This window comes from Nyctereutes procyonoides, unplaced genomic scaffold (genome assembly GCF_905146905.1).
Source record: "Nyctereutes procyonoides isolate TBG_1078 unplaced genomic scaffold, NYPRO_anot_genome, whole genome shotgun sequence".
Taxonomy (NCBI): domain Eukaryota; kingdom Metazoa; phylum Chordata; class Mammalia; order Carnivora; family Canidae; genus Nyctereutes; species Nyctereutes procyonoides.
This window is the reverse complement of record NW_026575030.1, coordinates 35,960,702-35,984,091: the sequence shown is the minus strand read 5'-3', so window position 1 is coordinate 35,984,091 and position 23,390 is coordinate 35,960,702. Positions and strand designations below refer to the sequence as shown.

Sequence of the window (23,390 nt, the reverse complement as noted above, 5' to 3'; positions counted from 1 at the left end):
ATCCTAAAGAGCCAGGAATTCCTGGCCTGGTTGAACAGCCTTTATCCCTGGTCTGATGCACCTGAATCAGCCATAAGAATTTATTGCTATTTGTAGCTGATGAGGTATTTCTACACTGAATGCATTTTTAAGGCTGTTTGTTGGAAGAAAGATATGAAAGGGGGAGTAACTAAGCTGAGTCTAATAGCATAATAGTGCTGAGGTAGGAATAAAAGAATTTGAGTGTTAGAAAAAAATCTCTTTGCAAAGTTTCTCTCTTTTCCTATAGAAAGGTGCTCTGTCCATACTGAGAGGGCCAACACTGCTGGTGCTGAAGAAAACCAGGTAAAGCCTTTCCTTTATCAAACCATCTATAGCATAAGAATGCTACTGTATCAAAGTAATTGATTCACACATCCTCATGCAAGACTTTTATAGAAGGGAGAAAAGGGGTAAGAGAGATCATAGGATAACATAACAGGGTGGGGGATACAATTTGAGCTTTTTCCAATGTCTATTAATAGGTTCTACTTAAATAAGGGGCTGCCCTTCTCATTTCCTATCATTATTTGTAGAGAAGATCTCCAATGGTACTATGCATATGATGGTGCACCACTGTACTTATTCTTTCAATGGAAGCAGAAAAAAAAAAACACAAAATGGAGAAAAGCAGATTACAGTTTCTGCGCAGATTCAGATGGCTGGCCTTTCATAATTTTCCAGCCATTTCTAAACTCCTTGGGCACTAATAATTCACTTACAAGTTATAGTTTGATTGCAAATTCAATTTAAAATGGAGTTAAAATATTTTGTTGCATACCTTTTATTATGATTTTAATTAATAAGAATATAAATAAAAGCAAAGAGTTGAGTAAACTTGTTTTTCCTATTGGTTAAACACCAGAAGGGAAATTTAGACTTCATAACTATAACTGTCTTATAGATCTGATTACAGATGCAAACAATAGCTCTAAATATCCCCCCTCCCAAAACAAAACACTGTTATTTAACACTTAAGATAAAAATGATTATTCCTGCATGAACCATAGCCATTTCAAGTCCATTTTTCTTGGTTCTAGGCTATTTCAGCTCAGCCAGCTACTACAGGAAATTAAGACAGGACTATGTCAACGCATGATGAGCATCTTTAATATTTAGTGACCTCTCTTTCCCTTTCTTCACTGCACTTCCAGCCATGGCTTGTCATGTCCTAATAATTCTACCATTGGAAAGACTTGCAACCATTGTCTGTCCTGCCATCACATTTACTCTTCAAGTCCTAATCATTACTCACTGACTCCCTACCTGCATCAAGATGATGAATTTCTGGATGCCAATCAAACTTAGAAAAGAACTCTCTCATTCAGTGACACTCCTCCCACCAGCATTCTAGGAGGCCACAGTGAGGTTCCCACCAAGATCTTGGAAGAAATGTATCCTTAAGTACTGATTCAAAAATCTAATCAGGTAATGAAAGGTGAGAGAACACAAAAGCAGAAATCACCTTAGTGAAAAGGTGTAAAACTGGGGCAATTGATATGCTAAGGTATTGTACTCCAGCTTTATATGAATAGTTAATAGCAGTGTAACAAACTAGATTTAATATAGTGAGTCTTAGGGACTCCAAAGTGTAAAATGTCAGTATCTCCAAGACTGCCTAGAGCAAAAGGCCCTATCAACTCAACAACTGACATCTCTGGGGTTAGGTTGTACCTTCCAACACCAGGTTTGCACAGCCAAGTGACATTAGCTCTGGAGATGATTTGATTCATTTTTCTGGCTCTGTTGTCATATATTGTTAATCAGCCTTATAATAAATTTAGATTTCCATATAAATTTTTACACAAAGAGAGAATGGATAGCCCAGCTGACTTGATGATCTCTTCCCTTTTAATCAATGTATAAGAAAGAAAAGGCTAACCACGATCTTAGTGACTTAAGCTTTGACCCTATAGTTTATAGAAGACCAACCTCGAACTGTTTGTTAATGCTACCTGGTCCGATTTTCTCTAAGTATTTGCTATAATGTTGACAGGTATTTAGCATAAACTGTAAAGTGTTGATATCATTATTAAAAAAAACAAAAACAAAAAAACTTCAATTGTGAGGAGAAAATGCTCAGAACTGCTATATAGTCGTCTTACAAAATGGAAAGACCAAAGTCAACAATTTGAAGATAGTAGATAAGAATGAACCTGGGTCTTTCAATGCTGTTGAGCCTCTGAATTAATCTTAGAGCCATCTGTAGGAGTTAGGGTTGGGGTCAGAGAGGCAGAGTGCTGAGAATGACAGGGAATAAAGATTTATTATATAGCATCAACCTCATATAATTTTGGGCACTTGTGAAGAAGTCTATGTCAGGCTGTCCCCTCTGCAGCTGGGGCTGGACCTGAAGTAGCTGGAAGTCAGCTGTGCCAGTGTTCAGTATAGAGAGCTGGATATGGAGTGAGGATGAACTGAAATCTGTAAGAACAAACTAGGACTCGTATTCCTAGGCAACGCTAGGGGTGACCTGCTAGAGAAGCTGGCATCCAGTACCATGGAACCAAGCACACCTAGGCAGGACTCGAAGCTGAAGGAGGGAGCCTTACTGCTAACTCACTTTCTTGAACTGGGGTAACATTTGTCAGCTATGACAGTGGGGCCATACTCTGGCCTTCACAGCATAAAGTAGACAATTGCTCCTTCACTTCTCCCTCTCAAATCTGGTGAAAATTTCCCTTGTGACCAACTCTAATCCAGAAGCACACAGAAAAAGGAAATGTACCTCCTGCTTAGATACATTGGCACAATACAAAGCCAATATCCTATCTATCACTGAATGGAGTGTCTTGTATGAGAAGTTGCTTCAGTGTTGAAAAGCTACACTAACATAGCTTTTCATAACACCTGACCAACCCAGGTGTAGACTAGGAGGATTTAATCTATAAATTCTAAGTGCTTGTGACTATATGTACACCACAGTGCTAGGATGAAAGCTGATCAACTCCTACCATTAGTGGCTAAAAACACAGACTCCTGAATGGATGAGTCAAGCAAAATTCATTAACTTTAGTAATAACAATTTACAACATACCCTAGGCCTCATGTCTTCTATAAATATTACTCATTAAGAGGCAATATGGACAAAAGAATAGGTATTCATTTTTTTAACTTAAGAATTTAAACACTTCTTACATTATTTAATATTTTACATAAACTACTTATATTTGAGGGTCTGAAAAATCCCCATTAACCTTGGAAGCAAAGATACTCTATTATATCTTCTAATCACCTTGCTTAAACTACTTTCCACACCACATAAACATTTTTTTAAATGCTTGTTTCAAGTGCAACCTAAGTTTTCCGTCATTAAATGGTACCATCCTTGTCCAGCCTCCATCCTTCATAAGCAGGGACTTCTTATTCTTCTTCATGAGCCTGAAAAACAGAATGAGTGTGCTCTGAGATTCTGTGACTTTCATTAGTGGAAAACACACCTAGAACCAAGTCTAGTCCTTTCCAGAGTAAGCAGGCCTTAGCCAAACTCCTCATTAGCTTCAAAGGGATGCAGGGAATTGAGGCAATCACGTGCATTACAGGAAGCAGACACAGGTAATTCATCTGAAGGACATGCTTGGGCATTCTTAATTTTCTGCCTGCCTAGCCTTGCTGGAGAAGGCAAGGCCCTCTACAAAAGACCCCACATCTTTTGTGGGAAAGACTGTGGCCACATCACCAATTGGCTCCATGGCCCAGACAGACCCCCCCACCCCAGTTCTATCAGAAAACCTTTTCACTTGGTTTATGACAATTGAAAGATTTTCAGGCTTTCCTTCTGAGAATGGGAAACAATTAGTCATTGCACTACCAAGGATGGTTTTCCTATTCATCTCGGACCTCTCAAGCAATTTCTGCTTCATTCATTTTATTCTTTGTTGGAAATAACTGTGACAAAGTCGAATACATTACATATGTTTTGCAGCCCTTTTGACCTCCTCCAGCTGAGTGCAAGCGTAGCACATGTGAGGCATTTCCCTAAACAAAACTATTATATGGAGTTGATGGGCAGGCTCTGCCTCAAAAACCCCAAATCCAGTGCCATGACCCTTCTCAAATTGAGGGCAGAGTTCAAACCACTTAACTGGACCTCTGCACATAGGGCTTTATCCCTGAGACAATATTCAGGCAGCAACAAGAAATCTCTGGAGTGTGCCAATGACTCATGCTTCTCATATTTAGATCTAAATATATTCAATATAACCAACTTTTAGATTCTCCTTCAAAAGAGCTTATTTTGACCTCCTTTCAGGTATTGTGTATTATGGACAACCCTATCTACTTGTCTTGCAGAGTTATTAGTAATTCGTTTTAAATAAGAGGACCAGGCATGTACCAAATTTTTAAAAAATGAAATGGTGCCTATCTGTGCTAGGCATCTGTGCTAAATGCTTTATATGCATTTCATGAAGGGCAGCTAATGTCACATTATCCAATATCATTTAATTCATTTCTCTGAAAGCCAGACCTCATTTAAAAACTGCGTTTGTGGGAAATCTCAGTAAGAAAGCTAAGGCTGACTATTTTTGGAAAACTCCCAAATTTATATGTTGAAATCTCAATCTCCGTAGATGGTGTTAGGAAGTGGGGCCTTTAAGTCATGAGGAAAGAGTTCTTATGAATAGGATTTCTGCCTTTTAAAAAGGGCTTCTTCCCCCCACCCCACCCCTTTTACTATGTGAGTGCACAGTGGAAAAAAAGGCTGTCTCTGAAGAAGTGGCCCTCACCAGATACTGAATCTGCTAGCATCATGATCCTGGACTTTCCAGCCTCCAGAACTATGGGAGATGTTTGTTATTTATAAGCCACCCAGTCTCTGGTGTTCTATTATAGCACCCTGAATAGACACTGATCTTGACAAGACTATAATTCAGTGGTCTTGTCATGCTGCCACTTTGCTAGTAAAAAACTTAAGGGAGCAGCCCCTACCCTGGGATCAGAATAGAAGTGTTGAGAACCACAGATATGGAAATATCTTTCCCCCTGTTTTAGGGATTAAGCAGAAAGCTAGAAAGGACAAGTGCCTTTATTCTCCACTGCCTCAAGTTTAAACCTCACCACCCAGGTCTCCCTCCATACTGATACAGTATGAAGTCATGTATTTGTCTACATAGAAGGACTTCACTTAGTTTCAAGCAGATCCATCTGTGCTTTTTAAATCATCTTTGCTCTCTGGACTCCTGACTGTTCTGCACAAATGAATCCAGGATCTGGAGCTCGGAGCCCACAAGTGCACCTGGAACTAAGCATTTGAGAAGTATAAATACAATATACATTCCACTCAAATGCTTACCACTTCATATTACCTGGACACTAAAAATTTAGTAAATATTGGAAGACCTTAGCAGAACCTACTTTAAAGTCTTTTAACAAATAAAGAGAAAAAACAAATTTCTTGTTCTATTGCTCTGTGTGATGACACAAGCCCTAAAACACACATGCTTTAAGAATTACAACAGAGTTGAATATCTGACATACCTTTTTTCTAAACTCCTTTGCTTTGATCTTGAGTTTATTGACTTGAGATTCTGCTATCTCTGCCCTTTCCTTAGCTTCGTTCAATTCATGTTGCTGCTTCTTATACTTGGAAAGATATTGATTGGCTTGTGCTTCCTATAAAAATAAAAAAAGAAAAAATATCCGTGCCTGCATAGTCATTTTTTTTCTGCTTTGACATGAAAAAGTTGAAAAATGTGTGAAAGGAATCTAAACTTCTGAGTATTGAGTGGAATATATTTTGGTCTGATATATAAGGATTCAGACTTTCTAACAGACATTAGATTCATTTTTAGAACCATTGTTCTCTGGAGATTTAGAATCTGCTTAGGATGTTCCACTAATTGGATATAGTATGGCTCTCACAGGCATGTTACATGTAAGAAAAACCACAGTTGTTTTATAATCAGTTAAACATCCTAGTTTACCTTTGAGGGAGGTTTATCTTGAAAAATTATACGACAGGTAATTTTTAGACATAGCAGTGTTTTAGCCTGAATCTTTGAAATAATTCAAAATCCCAAAGAGATATTAGGCATAAGCCAATGTATATGGCACTAATGAATTACATGCTATGTAGCTATGGCTATAAACCCAAGGTGGGCAAGTACATTTCAAATGTGTTGGTAGTCTGGGCCATAGTCATGTCCAGGCTCATCAGGAAAAAGGACTATGAGCCACATTTATGCTCACCCAAGGTTCTGAGGTGAGGAAGGCCCCAGGGTGGCTGCCTGACCAAAAATTCACCATCCCTATATCACACCATATTCTTACTTGACTCATTTCTTGCAGTGCACAGATTTGAGTGTAACCACAATGTGAGGGTAAAAGCTCTGGCTCCCTGGAGTGGGAAAGTAGCAAAATTTCTGAGCATGGGTGATAATTCTCATTTGAGAAAAAACTAGAGAATGAACAGACTTTAAGCTGGGCTGGTCCTCTCTAGACAAAGTGCTTACCTATCTCCATTGATCAAAAACAATGGCTAGGAAACCTGTAAGATGACAGCAGCCCCAAGTACTTACTGCTGCCTCCATTTGCTGCTTGTAACTTTGTACTTGTAGCTGAAGTTTATCCATCAGAGTCTGCATCCTGCTCAGATTTGCCTTGTCTTCCTCTACCTGAAATGCATAGATATGTATATGAAGGCGATTTGAATGACCCAGAAGTCTATATTGGGAGTTGCCTCATGAGAAAATAAGAGTTAGGAAACTTTATTAAACAATATATCTGAGTTGTGATTTGAAAAATGAGTCTAACTTTACTCATCCCAAGTTTTGAGAAAGTAGCACAGCTCTGAGTACTAACAGCCATTGCTCCTTATCCGCCACAGAACTCAATCACCTTTGCTGAAATAGAAGTTAAAGCCACTAGTTTCAATTCGGTCAGCAGTCCTCCTATCCTAACCAAGCTACACCTGCCTGTGGTTTCTCAGTAGGAATGAAGTACCATTGTTACCAAAGCTGCATGTGCAAAATTAGAAACCAGTCCCTCTCTCTCACTAATCAACTCTTCCCTTGAACTTTCTAACTGACTCTTGGCCTTGGATAATGAAACTATAGAAAAGGTAAGTTTTCTGGAATTCTGGTGTGGGCATCAGCAGAGATTGGAAAATTCTATGAGTTGTGGGGATGTTGGTGTGTACATTCTCATTGCTTCCATTGCAATCCAGGCATGGGATAGAGAAAGGAAATCTAGTAAGATAGTGTTTCTCAACTGTGCTCTACAGAGCCTTGGGTATTCTGAGGAAACAGGAGGGCAGGTAAGATTCTGTATGTTCTCCACTTTCCCATGACCTTTTAACTAGAGTATTTCCATTTTGGAACTGGTGACCTTCCCAAAAGAAGAATATTTCAACTGGCTGATGGTTGAGATACTTATCTAATCAAGACCTACCCTTGCTGCTCAAATTATTTTCCTGTTTTCATCTTATCTATTTTATCAAATGTTAACACCTTTGGTGACTTCCATGGTCTTTCCACCTACATTCCACTGCCTTCCAGAAACCTCCTCCACTCCAACTATGTTCATCTCCTATTACCTCAGAGCTCTCCTGCTTATTCCCTCCTTTATAAGTTCAGTCAATATCCCCTCCCCCAGACACAGCACAGAGGCAACAGATAGAAACACCTAGCCTTTCCATTAAAGAGGTCTCTTTGCTTATCTTAGTAGCTGCAGGCTAGGGGCAGGCTTCTAATTTAATGCACATCAAGGAGCTGACTGTGATATTCTCTGGAGGCTGGAGAGGAAGGTAGGCATCATATTTAAACTTGCCCTCTGCCTCACTCCAGGTTTCTGATATCCCTCAGAAAGGAGCCTGTTTTGTTTTGTTTTTGTTTTTGTTTTTTAATGATTTATTTATTCATGAGAGACACAGAGAGGCAGAGACATAGAGGAAGAAGCAGGCTCCTCAGAGGGAGCCAGATGCAGACTCAATCCCCAGACCGGGATCACACCCTGAGCCAAAGGCAGATGCTCAACCACTGAGCCACCCAGGCATCCCAGAAAGGAGCTTTTAAAGGTGTGTTTGGCACCTTAGTTTTGTGGCTGCTGCCGAGGGAATACCCCATGAAGGCATGGCTCTGGTGGCCAGTGCGACTTATGCTCATGGGTCCTATGGGACAACAAACAAAAACTGCTTAACCAGCTGTCCTCTCCTCTACCATGGCACAGCATAGAAGCAGTGTACTTAAATGACATCATTCTGTAAAAGAGGCCAATTCATTTGTCTTACTAGCTATGACTAAGAAGCTGGTTTCTAATTTAATATACATCAAGGGGCTGACTGCAATCTTCTCCAGAGACTGGGAAGCTGGTGGGAGCAAGCTTTATGCTCTCCATCTGCTTCACTCTAGTTGACAAGAAAGGAGCTTGTGCACAGATCTAGTGCCCTAGATCTTGTAGCTCTGCCCAGAAGACACATCCCTTGGCAGCCTGGCTCTGATGGCCAGCAGGACTTGTATTCACAGGATCAATGGGTTCGTAGCAAACAAAGAAATCATTCTTACATAGCTAGTACTCCAAGGCTTAGCACAAAAAAACCAGAAATGTCTATCTCCTGGTTTTCCTCTAGAAGAGATATATTTGCATATTTTAAAAGCTTCGACCTAAGGAGCCAGCTTCCAATGAGCCTGCATCTAGATACCTAGATCCACCCCCTTTGGGACAATAATAGTCTGGGACACCCTCAATTATTGGGAGCCACAAAGAAGATTACTTGGATAGTCATAAAGGTTTTAGAAATAACCAAGAGCTAGAGCAGTGTTAAACAATAAAGATCATCTCCTACATGAGGTCACTCTTTCAAGACTAGGAGAGGTATCTTTTAGGTAATGCATAGAAATTAGTACAGAGAGGCAAAGAAAATGAAGGAACAGAGGAATGTTCTCCAAACAAAAGAGTAAAATAAAATCTCAGAAAAAAGAGATCTACCTGATAAATGATTTTTTAAAATCAGGTAAGTGATTTACCTGATAAAGAGTTCAAAATAATGGTCATAAAGATGCTCACCAAGCTCAGAAGAAGAATGAATGAACAAAGTGAAAATTTCAACAAAGAGACAGAAAATATAACAAAGTACCAAATGGCATCATGGTGATGAAGAATACAGTAAGTAGACTGAAAAGTACAACAAGGGGGTTCAACAGCTGAGTAGGGGAAGAAGAAGAAAGGTTCAGTGAACTTGAAGACAGGACAGTGTAATTAATCTCATCAGAGCAGCAAAAAGATAAAGAATGAAAAAAAGTGAAGATAACTTAAGAGACTTATAGGAGAACATCAAACAGACTAACATTTGCACTATAAGGGTCCCAGAAGGACAATAGAGAAAGGGGCAGAAAACATTTGAAAAAAAATCACGGCAGGAAATTTTCCTAACCCAGGGGAAAAAAAAAAAGACATCCAGATCCAGGAAGTTCAGAGACTTCCAAATAAAAAGAACCTAAAGAGGGCCACATCAAAATGCACAATATTAGATTGTCAAAGACAAGGAAAGAATCTTAAAAGTAGCAAGAGAAAAACAACTTATTACCTACAAGGGAAACCCCATAGGACTATATAAGCAGATTTTTCAGCAAACCTTTTCCAGGCCAATAGGGAATGGCATAATATGTTTAAAGAGCTGAAAGGGAAAAAAAAAAAACTGTCAATCAAGAATACTCTACCTGGCAAAGTTATCCTTCAGAACTGAAGGAGAGATGAACAGTTCTCCACATAAGCAAAAACTAAAGGAATTCAGTGTCATTAGAGTGGTCTTACAAGAAATGTTAAAGGGACTTCAATAAGCTGAAATGAAAGGGCACTACTTAATAACAGGAAAATAAACGTATAAATCTCACTGTTAAGGATTTGTAGAATTCAGGATAATATAATGCTGTAAAGATAGTGGGTAAATAACTTATATATCTGGTGTGAAGGTTAAAAGACAAAACTTCCAAAATCTGTTAATGAATCCACAAGATAAAAATATGTAATTTGTGACTTCAAAAACATAAATGTGATTAGGGAGGAGAATAAAAATATAGAGCTTTAGAATGCATCCCAACTGAAGCTTAAAATAGACTATTATTGGGGCACCTGGGTGGCTCAGTGGTTGAGTGTCTGCCTTTGGCAAGGTTGTGATCCCAGAGTCCTGAGATTGAGTCATGCCTCAGGCTCCCCAGAGGGAGCCTGCTTCTCCTTCTGCCTATGTCTCTGCCTTTCTCACTGTTTCTCTCATGAATAAATCCTTAAAAAAATAGATTATAAATATAGGTTGTTCTATGTAAGCTTCACGGTAACTGCAAAGTGAAAACCTACAGTAGATACAAAAACCTATAATAGATACATAAGATAATGAGAAATGAATCTAACCACACTGCAGAAAATCATCAAATCACAAAGAAAGCAAGAACATAAGAAAGGAACAAAGGAATCACAAAACAGCCAGAAAACTAACAAACTGGTAATTATGTACATTCCTATCAATAATTACCTTAAATATAAATGTAACAAATTCTCCAATCAAAAGACAGAGTGGCTAAATGAATAAAGAAACAAGACTCATCTACTTGCTGCCTACAAGAGGCTCACTTCAGCTCTAAAGACACACAGACTAAAGGTGAAGGAATCCAGCAAGATAGTCCCTGCAAATGTTAACCAAAATGAAGGTGGGGTAGCTACACTTCTATCAGACAAAAAAGATGTTAAGACAAAGATCTTAATAAGAGACAAAGTCATTGTATAATGATAAAGGGGTCAATTCAATAAGAGGATATAGTATTTGTAAATATGCATCAATATAGGAACATCTACCTATTAGCAAATATTAGTCTCTTAAGCAAACATTAATAGACCTAAAGGGAAAAATAAACAATAATATAAAAATAGGAGGGGAATACCCGATTTTTATTAATGGATAGATAATACAGACAGAAAATCATTAAGGAAACATAGTCCTTAAACAAAACATTAGAACAGATGGACTTAACAGACTGTATATGTTCCAACCAAAAGCAACAGAATACATGTTATTCTCAAGCATGTGCACAACATTCCTCAGAATAGATATGTTAGACCACAAAACAAGTCTTAATCAATTTAAAAGAATGAAATCATACCAAATATCATCTCTGACCACAACAGTATGAAACTAGAAATTATTAAAGAAATTTGGAAAATTCACAAGCATATGAAGATTAAACAACATCATTAAACAACCAATGGGTCAAAGAAGAAATCAAAAGAGAAATAAAAAAAATACCTTGAAGGCTTATATGCAACTAATAAATTACTAAACTCTATCTCTCAAGTTAAATAGAATATTCTTTAAAATATTCTCATGCTATAGTGTTCATCACATAAAAGTTTGTACCTCTAATTTCTTCATTTTGGGTATTACCTCTTATCAATATAAACTTTCTTTTTCTCCATTAAAAAAAAATACCCTGAGGAAAATGGATATAGAAATACAGCATACCAAAACTTATGATATACAGCAAAAGCAGTTCTAATAGAGAAGTTCACAGTAATAAATGTCCACATTAAGAAATGAAGGAAGAGCTCAAATAAAAAAAACTAACTTCATGCCTTAAGGAATTAGAAGAAAAAACAAAGACCTATGTTACTAAAAGGAAGGAAATAACAAAAATCAGAATGAAAATAAATGAAGTAAAAACTAAAAAGACAATAGAAGGGGCACCTGGGTGGCTTAGTGTTTGAGCATAGCCTTTGGCTCAGGTCAGGATCCCAGGGTCCTGGGATTGAGTTCCACACCCAGTTCCCCATAGGGAGCCTGCTTCTCCTTCTGCCTGTGTCTCTACCTCTCTCTGTGTGTTTTTTCATAAATAAATAAATAAATAAATAAATAAATAAATAAATAAATAAAATCTTTTAAAAAGACAGTAGAAAAGACCAATGAAACTAAGAGCTGTTTTTTTTTAATTTTTTTCCTTAAATTTATGATAGTCACAGAGAGAGAGAGAGAGAGAGAGAGAGAGAGAGAGGGGCAGAGACACAGGCAGAGGGAGAAGCAGGCTCCATGCACTGGGAGCCCGATGTGGGATTCGATTCCAGGTCTCCAGGATGGCGCCCTGGGCCAAAGGCAGGTGCCAAACCGCTGCGCCACCCAAGGATCCCCAAGAGCTGTTTTTTTTTAAAGATAAACAAAGTTGATAAATATTTAACTAGATATACCAAGAAAAAAATGAGGACTCAAATAAAATTAGAAATGAAAGAAGAGACATTATAGCTGATGCCACATAAATAACAAAGGATCATAAGAAAGTACTATAAACAACTATATATCAAAAAAATTGATAACCTAGAAGAAATGAATAAATGAATTCAGTAAAGTGGCCATATATGAAATTAATATACATAAATCTGTTGCTTTTCTGTACACTAATAATGAAGTAACAGAAAGATAAACTAAGAAAACAATTCTACAGATTCAATGCACTCCTTATCAAAATGCCAGTAGTATTTTTCACAGATCTAGAACAAATAATACTAAAATTTGTAGAACCACAAAAGACCCCAAATAGCCAAAGCAATCTTGAGAAAGAACAAAACGGGAGGTATAACAGTCTCAGATTTCAAGATATACTACAAAGCTATAATAAAACATTGTGGTATTAGCATGGAAATAGATACATCGATCAATAGAACAGAGAGCCCCAGAATAAATTTACAGCTATATAGTCAGTTAATCTATGACAAAGGCAGCAGAATATAAAATAAGGAATGACAGTCTTTTCAATAATTGGTGCTAGGAAATATGGACAACTACATGCAAAGGAATGAAACTGGACCACTTGTTTTTACCTTATACACAATAATAAACTCCAACTGTATTAAAGACTTAAATGTAAGCCCTGAAACCATAAAACTCCTAGAAGAAAACATATGCAGTAATCTCTTAGATACCAGCCTTAGCAATGGATATATACATATGTCTCCTTAGGCAAGGGAAATAAAAGCACAAATGAACTATTGGGATTAGACCAAACTTAATAGCTTTTGCACAGCAAAGAAAACCATCAACAAAACAAAAGGACCACCTACTGAATGGGAGAACATATTTGCAAATGATTTACCTGTTGAGGGGTTAATATCCAAAATTTATGGAGAACTTACATAACTCAGCACCAAAAAAACAAATAATCTGATTTAAAAATGGGCAGAGGATCTGAATAGGTATTTCTCAAAGAAGGCATATAGATGGCCAACATCATTAATCATCAGTAAAATGCAAATCAAAACTCCAATGAGGGACGCCTGGGTGGCTCAGCAGTTGAGCCTCTGCCTTCAGCTCAGGGTGTGATCCTGGAGTTCCGGGGATCGAGTGCCACTTTGGGCTCCCTGCATGGAGCCTGCTTCTCTCTCTGCCTATGTCTCTGCCTCTCTCTCAGTGTCTCTCATGAATAAATAAATAAAATCTTAAAAAAAAAAAACAATGAGATATCACCTTACACCTGTCAGAATGACCAAAATCAAAAACACAAGAAACATGTTGGCAAGGATGTGGAGAAAAAGGAACCTTTGTGCACTGTTGGCGGGAATGTAAATTGGTGAAGTCAGCTTACATTGGAAAACAGTTTCTCAAAAAATAAAAAATAGAAATACTATACAATCCAGTAATTCCACTATTGGTTTTTTATCCAAAGAATACAAAAACACTAATTTACAAAGATATATGCATCCCTATGTATATTGAAGCATTATTTACGATAGCCAAGATGTGGAAACAACTTGAGTGTCCACACACAGATGAATGGATAAAGAAGAGTTTATATATATATATATATATATATATCTCAGACATAAAAAAGGATGCAAGTTTGCCATTTGCAGCAACATGAATGGACCTTGAGGGTATTATGCTAAGTGAAATCAGCCAGAGAGAAAGATAAATGCCATGTGATTTCATTTATATGGGTAATCTAAAAATCAAAATGAAGAAACTACATAGTAAAAAGAGAATCTTAGATACAGAGAACTAGTGGTCACCAGTGGTGGAGGGATGGGCAGAAAGGGGTAAGGGGAATGGGAGGTATAGTCTTCCAGCTTTGTAATGAATAATTCATGAGATGCAAGGCGCAACATAGGGAATATAGTCAGCTACACTTGTGGAGAACATAGCATAACATCTAGAGGTGTCAAATCACTGTTGTACACATGAAACTAATATATTTTTGTCATCTATAGTTTAACAACAAAATTTTAATTAAACAAAATTGATAAACTTTTTGCTAGACTCACCAAGAAAAGAGAGGACTGAAATAAATAAAATTAGAAATGAAAGAGGAGACATTGCAAGTGATACAACAGAAATGCAAAGGATCATAAAAAAACTATTATAAACAGTTATATGCTAAAAATTTGGATAATTTAAAAGAAATAGATAAATTCTTAGAACATACATCCTACCAAGACTGAAGCATGAATAAATAGAAAATCTGAAATCAAAAGCAAGAAACAACAAATGTTGGCAAGGATGTAGAGAAAAAGGAAACCTCTTGCACGTTGGTGGGAATGCAAATTGGTGCAGCCACTCTGAAAACAGTATGGAGGTTCCTCAAAAAATTAAAAATAGACATATCCTATGATCCAGGAATTGCACTACTGAGTATTTACCAAAAAAATAAGAAAACACTAATTCAAAGGAATACATGCACCCCTATATTTACTGCAGCATTATTTACAATAGCCAAACTATGGAAGTGGAAGCAGCCCCCGTGTCCTTTGATAGATGAATGGATAAAGAAGATGTGGTTGTGTATATTCACAACCGTGAATATGTGCCGTATTATTGGTATGTTATTCAGCCATAATAAAGAATGAAATCTTGCCATTTACAACAACATGGACAGATCTAGAGAGTATAATGCTCAGTGAAATAAATCAGAGAAAGACCAAAACCATATAATCTCACTCATATGTGGAATTTATGAAACAAAACAAATGAATAAAGAAAAGAAGGAGGAGACAAACCAAGAAACAGGCTCTATTAACTATGGAGGACAAACATGTTTACCAAAGGGGGAGTGGGTGGAGGGATTAGGGAATTAGGGGATGGGGATTAAAGAGTACACTTCTTATGATTTAAAAAAAAAGTGATAAAAATAAGTAAGTAAAGCTCAATACCAATAATAATAATAATAATGTGAACAGACCAATTACTAGTAAAAGATTGGACTGGTAATAAAAAAACTTCCTAACAAACAAAAGCCCAGGACCTGATGTCTTCACTGGTAAATTCTTTCACATGTTGAAAGAAGAATTAATACTAATTCTTCCCAAATTTCTTTCCAAAATTGAAGAGGGGGAACACTTCCAAACACCTTTTACAAGGCCAGCACTGCCCTGATATCAAACCAAAAGAGAGAAAAGAAATAAAGAAAATTATAGGCCAGTATCTCTGATCAATATGGATACAAAAATCCTCAAGAAAGTATTTAGCAAACTGAATTCAATGATACCTTAAAAGGATCACATGCCATGATCAAATTGGATTTATTCCAAGGGTACAAAGATGGTTCAACATTTGCAAGTCAATGTGATACACCACATTAACAAAATGAAGAATAGAAATCCTATGATCATCTCAATACATGGGGAAAAAGCATTTGACAAAATTCAATATCAATCGATGATAAAACCTCTCAACAAGGTGGATATAGAAGGTTGTATCTCAAGATAATAAAGGCTGTATATGAAAATCCCACAGCTGACATCATACTCAATAAAAAACAGATTTTTCCTCAGAGATCAGGGACAAGACAAAGATGCCTATTCTTTCCACTTTTATTCAACATATTACTGGATGTCCCAGCCAGAGCAGTTAGGCAAGAAAAAGAAATAGAAGGCATCCAGATCAGAAAGGAAGAAGTAAAACTGTCTTGCTTTGCAGATAATATAATAGCACATGTAAGAAAACAAAACAAAAAACCACTAAAGATTCCACCAAAAACTATTAGAAATAATAAACAGTAAAGTTGCAGGATATAAAAACATACAAAAATCAGTTGTGTTTCTGATAATAACAAACTATCAGAAAGAGAAATTAAGAAATTCCTGGGGCACCTTTGGCTCAGTCAGTTAAGCCACTGACTCTTGATTTCAACTCAGATCATGGAAGGCAAGAAAAAGAAAAAGAAATAGAAATAGATCAGCTAGCAGATCATGATCTTAGGGTCCTTGGATTGAACCCCAAATCTGCTTGTCTCACTCCCCCTTTGTCCTCCCTCTGCTTGTGCTCTCTAAAATAAATAAATAAATCTTAAAAAATGGAAAGGAAACAATCCTATTTACAATTGCATCAAGAAGGGTAAAATATTTAGGAATGAGTTTAACCAAAGGGATGAAAGACCTGTGCCTTGAAAACCCTGACATTGATAAAAAGAAATTTAAGATGACACCAATAAAATGGAAAGATATTCCATATTCATGGATTAGAAAAATTAACATTATTAAAATGCCCATATTACACACGGTGTTTTACAGTTTCAGGGAAATCCCTATCATAATTTCAATCGCATCTTTTAGACACAGAACAGTTTTAAAACTTGTATGGAATCACAAGACACCCAAAATAGCCAAAAAAAATTGAGAAAGAAGAAAACTCAGTGCATCATGCTTCCTGATTTCAAACTGTATTATAAAGCTATAGTAATCAAAATAGTATGACATTGACATAAAAACAGACACATAGATCAGTGAAACCAACTGCCCAGAAATAAATCCACATATATATGGTCAATTAATTTATGACAAAGGAGCTAAGAATATACAAGGAGAGTTTCTTTAATAAATGGTATTAGGAAAATTGGACAGCCACAGGCAAAAGAATGAAACTAAACCACTTTCTTATGCCATACACAAAGTTATCTCAAAATGGCTTAAAGACTTAAATGTAAGATGTGAAATCCCGAAACCATAAAGCTCCTAGAAGAAAACAGGGGGTTAGCTCTTTGAAATTGGTCTTGGCTATGAAATTTGAATTTGACAGCAAAAACGAAGGCAACAGAAGCAAAAATATATAAGTGGGACTACAAACTAAGTTTGTAGTTTGTAGTTTAGGGCAAACTAAAAATCTACTCAGCAAAGAAACAATAAAAAAATGAAAATGCAACCCGTGAAATAGAAGGAAATATTTTTAAGTCCTATATTTGATAACGAATTAATATCTAACATACATAAAGAACTCCTACAACTGAATAGCAAAACAGAACAAACAAAAATATGATTTCAAAAATCAGAGGAACAGAGAAACAGAAACATGCAAAGATGCTCAACATCACTATCAGGGAAATGCAAATCAAAACAAGTATATGATATTACCTCACACCTATGAGAACATCTAAAATAAAATAATAAAAAAAAAAGGAACAAGTGCTGGCAAAAATGCGGAGGGAAAGGAGTCCTCATGCACTGTTAGTGGGAATGCAAACTGGTGCGGCCACTGTGGAAAACAGCAGGGAGGTTCCTCAAAAAATACTTACTGTATGATCTAGGAACTCCACTACTGAGTATTTATCCAGAGTATGAAAACACTAATTCATAAAGATACATGCACCCCTATGTTTATTGCAGCATTTTTTTTTCTTGAGATTTTATTTATTTATTCATGAGAGACAGAGAGAAGCAGAGACATAGGTAGAGGGAGAAACACTCAATCCCAGGACCCCGGGATCACCCCATGAGCTGAAGGCAGATGCTTGTATATTTGAAAGCTGCTAAGAGAGTAAATCTTAAGAGTTCTAATCTCAAGAAAAATAAAATTTTGTAATTATGTGTGGTGATGGATGTTAACAAAACTTATGATAATCATTTCACAATGATTGAACAAACATCAAATTACTATGTTGCACACCCAACACCAAGGCAATGTTATGTGCCAATTTTATCTCAATATAAATATATAAACACATAAGAAAGAAAAATCTATAAATACATAAGTGAAGAAATAAAGCGTTAACCAAGCCATTTCTATTGCCTAGATGCTCCCCCACCCCACCTTAATGTACAATCTGACAGTGGAAAATTAATTACTAATTTTAAGCTAAGGCAGAGACCAAGAAATGCTACTTTTTCAATAAAATCTACTCTGCTTTCATCTGCCTATCCCTCTCCCTCCCAGGTTTAAGAAATTTGAAGGGTCATAGAATTGTGTGTATATAGGAAGTTCTAAAACCAACAGCGGTTTAATTGCTTAAAACCAATTTAGGGGGGGTCCCTGGGTGGTGCAGTGATTTAGCGCCTGCCTTTGGCCCAGGGCGCGATCCTGGAGACCCGGGACCAAATCCCACATCGGGCTCCCGGTGCATGGAGCCTGCATCTCCCTCTGCCTGTGTCTCTGTCTCTGCCCCCTCTCTCTCTCTCTCTCTCTCTCTCTCATAAATAAATAAATAAATAAATAAATAAATAAATAAATAAATAAATAAATAAATAATAAAAAATATTTACTAAAAAAAAAACAATTTAGGGAGGCAAGAAAATTCACTGTGCTGGTAAAGGGCCACAAAAAAGAAAACCGAAGGAGGCTAGAAGCGGCTGCTAATGTTCATGATGTTCCTCCCACTTAAGGCAAAAGCTTAGGCTCCCATCTGGGGCCTGTGGAAGCCATGGTTGGGCGAGGCTCAGATTTCCCTTCTAGAACTTGCCCTTCAGCTGTGAGGAGGGCACCTACCTGCAAACCTCCGGCAGCAGCACTTTTGGGATCTGCTGTGGCATTTACAGCCAGGTCACCGCTCGGCCAGCTGTGGCGGCTACGAGGATCTGGCCCTTCCCGCCTAACCCGGGCTCCTTTCCAGGCAATCCTGCTGCTGGAAAGTGCTCGGAGGTGAGCTGCGAATCTCAAACCCCTAGTCCATCCCCCTCCCTTCACCCTTTCCTTTAGCGGGTGTCACACTCATACTGTGGTCCAACAGCTTTCCCTGCCTGATGCTGCCAGCCCCCCCCCCCCAATCTCCTTTGTCTTTCCAGGTGTTGGGTCCAATAAATCTCCTGTACTTCTAGAACTCCATCCTGGCCTCTGGTTCCCGGAGAAGCTACCCCAAGTCACATTTTGTTTCCTTCTCTCTAAAAATGAAGATACTATATCTGTCATTAGGTTAGTACAGATTAAATAGCATCTATACATAGATCCTTGAATATAGAAAGCAGTCGAAGATAAAGTGGAGCAGGTGGATGGGGAATGCAGGAAAACTGTACCTTCTATAACGGTTGTAAGTTCCTGGTCTTGTGTCCTGTTTTTTTTTTGTTTTTTTTGTTTTTTTAGATTTTGTTTATTTATTCATGAGAGACACACAGAGAGAGGCAGAGACATAAGCAGATGGAGAAGCAGGCTCCCCTGCAAGGAGCCTGATGTGGGACTCGATCCCAGGACCCCAGGATCATGACCCGAGCCAAAGGCAGATGCTCAACCACTGAGCCACCTGGCAGTGGCTTATGTCCTCCTTCATAGCACATTATTCTGGGTACTAGAGAGAGAGAACTGGAGGAGTTTCCACAAGCTGGAGGGACATCCAAGGAAGATAATGCCCCACGGGGACTGGCCATAGAACGACTGTGGTCCGGGTCACACTCGTGTCCCTTTCCAGTGTAGGAGGATATTCCCAGAGGATTTTTCCTAGGAAATGAAAAGCATATTGAGGCCCCTTGCAAAATGACATTTCCAATTGGCACCAACGACGTGCTATCATGAAACACCCCGCCTCATAGTCCTGGTGGTTATTTTGATGTTAAAGGAGAACAGATTGGATTGAGTCAGCATCTCTCTTGAATATTCCAAAACCAAGTACCGAGATCAAGGAATGCGGGGGGGCTCTCTAAGGTCTCCTTAAAGTGACAGCGCCTCGCTTAAGAGCTTGCACGAACCAGGCGCTCAACAGGTGTTTCCGACTTAAGGGCCGAAAATCACGGCAGAGTGAGTCGATACACCCTAAGCCCCGCACAGACACTTGGAAGAGACGAAGAACCATCCGTCCTTGGGCGCGCCAGGGACCAGTGGGGTGCTGCTGGGAAGGGCAAAGCCAGACCCCAGCAGAGCAGGAAGGCCCTGGTCTGTTCCAGACGACCCCGCCTTCAGGGGACTAAGGAAGCGTATGAATAATCCGCAGGGAAAGGAGAAGAAAAACCCAGACGTCATTAGCAAGCGGCGTTGCACCCCCCCCCCCCCCCCCGCACAGGTGGCTGCTCCCCCTCCCTCGGGAGGACGGAGGACGCGGCCCTCAGGCTCCCTCGCCGCCAGGGGGCGCCCCGCGCAGGTGGGGGTGGAGCAGGGGGTCAGGAAGGCGCCCCGCTCGGTGAGAAGCCGCAGGAGCAGCTCGACTCACTGCTGAGGGGCTCCGCCTCCTCGGCGCCACCACGCCCCGCCGCCGGGGAGGAAGGCCGGGGCCACGGCCACGGCCCCGCGGGGAGCGCCGGCAGGACTAGGGCCCCCGAGCCCCGTGCAGGCGGCCGCCCGGACGCATGTGGCTTTTCTGGGCCTACGTGAGCTGCACGGCGCCGCAGGGGGGGCTAGAAGGTGACCCTGGGTGTCCCCGGCCGCACCTGGGTAGGGCGCACCTGGGTGGGCCTCACCTGGGTGGGGCTGCACCTGGGTGGGCCTTACTTGGGCGGGCCTCACCTGGGCGGGCCTCACCTGGGCGGGGCCTCACCTGGGCGGGGCTGCACGGGGGGCGGGGGGGGGGGGCTCACCTGGGCGGGCCTTACCTGGGCAGGCCTCACCTGGGCGGGCCTCACCTGGGCGGGGCCTCACCTGAGCGGGGCGCCCCTGGTGTGGCCCCAGAGGATGCGGAGGATGCGAGTGGGGCCCCAGAGCGGCGTGTGCCACGACGCCTCCGCTGGCGCCTCCGCTGCGGTCGCCTCGGTTTTTGAAGGGAAGACAGGGCAGAGCAGTGTAAGTGACGGGTGGCGCTTGGCGCTCGGCTTCAGCGACGCCTTCGGTCCTGCCGAGAAGTCTTCCCGCCTCTTTCCAGTCACCGGCTGGAGAGCCACGTTGGTCCAGGGGAAGAGGCGCCGCGAGCTCCCGAGCGCCCCGCCCCCCACCCACGAGCAGGTGCTCTGTTCCCAGCACCCGGCACCAAAGGGAGCCCTCGGGGCGGGGGGGGTCTGTGCAGCCATAAACGAGGAGTGGGGGGATCCCGGGGGGGCTGAGCGGTTGAGCGCCTGCCTGCAGGCCAGGCCGTGATCCTGCGGACCCGGGATCGAGTCCCGCATTGGGCTCCCTGCGTGGGGCCTGCTCCTCCCTCTGCCTGGGTCTCTGCCTCTCCATGTCTCATGAATAAATAACATCTTAAATCGAATAAAGAAACGGGGAGCGGGGCTGTCGGGTGCCGCGGCCCTGTGTCCCGTAGCCGTTCGTGCGCGGAAGGACGAGAGCTTGTGATCGCAGCCCGGGGCTCGGGCGGCCGCGGGGAGCCGGGCGGGCCGCGGAGGAGGGGGCGCGGGCGGAGGGCAGGGCCCGCGGGCCCGGGGCGTACCTGGCGGCTCAGCTCCCTGACGCAGCGCTCCAGCCTGCGCGCTCCGCTGCGGGCCTCGGCGGCGCGGCGCGCCTCGTCCTCCAGCTCGCCTTCCAGCTCGCGCACCTGCAGGACAGGCCGTGACCTCGGGCCGCCCTCCTCCCGGCGGGGTGACGCGGGGCAGCCGGCGGGGAACGCGCGAAGGGAGTGGCGGGAGCCGTGCGGTGCGGGCAGTCGGGCCCATCGAGGCCCCGCGGCCCGGCTGCCTGCCTGCAGCTCCCGAGCTACGCGCAGGCACGTGGCCAGAGAAGCAGCCGCGGCGCGCAGGTCGAGGCCCGGGCCTGAGCTCCCCGCCCGCAGCCGCCGCCCCCCGCCGCCCCCCCGCCCCCGACTCGAGCCCGGGGAGCCCAGCCGCCAGCGGGGGGCGCTGCAGCGCGCAGGCCGGCCTGCAGGGTGCGCGCAGGTCTCAGGCCTGCCCCGAGGCTGGGGACACCGCAGCGGCGGAGCAAACATCTCTCCCCTGGACCAGCACGCCTTTTAACGAGGGGGGATACACCCAGCAAAAGAATGTTCCATGGTGGGAAGTGATTTGGAGGAAAAAAAAAAACACAGAAGGGGGGGGAGAGAGTTGGTGGAGGAAGGGTGCTGGCTGCTTCTCGTCTTGCCCTAGAAGTCCCTGCTCTCTTCCTGCCTGCTTGACACGAGCGCCACCCTCTCAACAGAGCCTTCCTGACGAGCCTTCCAAAAGTGCGAAGTCCGGGGGATCCCCGGGTGGCTCAGTGGTTTAGCCTCTGCCTTCGGCCCAGGACGTGATCCTGGGGCCCCAGATCGAGTCCCACGTAAGGCTCCCTGCATGGGGCCTACTTCTCCCTCTGCCCGTGTCTCTGCTCGCGTGCTGTGTGTCATTCATCAATCAATCAATCAATCCTTTTAAAAGCATAAAATCTTAAAAAAAAAAAAATAAGTGCAAAGTCCAATGCCCTGAGGCATGAACTTGCCCGCACTGTGCGTGACCCCATCGCTGACTGCCCCCCTCCTTGCTCTTCCTCAGGGAGGGCAAGTCAGCAGGTGTGCAGGTGCTTGTAGATGAAGGTCATTAGAAAAGCCTTCGAAGCCCCTATCGTCGAGGAACCTAACACACGGTTCTGTTGGTTGAGACTAAGACGACGAGGCCCCTGGTCAGGTCTTCTCAAGTGTGTGTGGTTTTGAGTTGATTAAAAACCTCTCTGGGAAAATCACTATTACATCAAATCCTAGATATCATATAATTTCACCTGTAAATATTTCGTCAGGTGATCCTAACAGAATAGTATTATGATTATGTTTTCAAGAAAATTAATCATAATTCCTTAGTACCAGCCCGTATCCCGAGCTCACTGCGACTGAGTCAGCACAGGGTCCAGGCCTTAATGGTGGACAGACAGCAACTGGAAACCAAATTAAACCCTGCAGTCTTAAATTTGAATCGAAAATACCAGTATCATTCTTATGTTTTTTTTAAGGCACATTTTAAGTTAATTTTATACCCATATTTTCTCATACTAAATCTTGGTTCTTATGCAATAAAGGTTAAATAGTTGTTGGTTAAAGGATTGTATTAGTCTTACTGAGAGTGGTGATGAGAAGGTATTGTTATTTGAAGCTAGGAGCACAGTTTGCTTTATGTGCTAATTTTTTTCTTTGGTCTTTAGATGTATTCCATGAGGGATGTACAAAACACCATGTTTAAAAGTCACTGGGAATCATTCTTCTGTGTTTTATGCCCCCCCTCCCCAACCTGATACCCAGTTAGCTTCCTTTGTTTCCATTTGTGTTAACATTTTAGGGATTGATTTGTTTTACTCTTAGACTTAAACTTGTTTTTTTGAATTATGAAGCTTGTAAATGTTTTATATGATTTTACAACAATCAAAACAATGGAATGAGGTTCAGAAG

At 41.3% G+C, this 23,390-nt stretch overlaps 1 protein-coding gene across 1 annotated transcript in view; it reads right to left on the bottom strand.

Annotated features, from left to right (window-relative positions):
* MYH15 (myosin heavy chain 15) overlaps positions 1 to 23,390 on the bottom strand; it is a 153,076-nt gene continuing 129,686 nt past the window's right edge. The window contains exons 39-42 of the mRNA XM_055316556.1: positions 21,477 to 21,581; positions 6,537 to 6,632; positions 5,497 to 5,631; positions 1 to 3,399 (exon numbers count right to left, since the gene is read on the bottom strand). Of these exons, the coding sequence (XP_055172531.1) occupies positions 3,382 to 3,399; positions 5,497 to 5,631; positions 6,537 to 6,632; positions 21,477 to 21,581 (354 nt within the window). The 3' untranslated portion in view covers positions 1 to 3,381. The remainder of the gene's footprint in view (positions 3,400 to 5,496; positions 5,632 to 6,536; positions 6,633 to 21,476; positions 21,582 to 23,390) is intronic.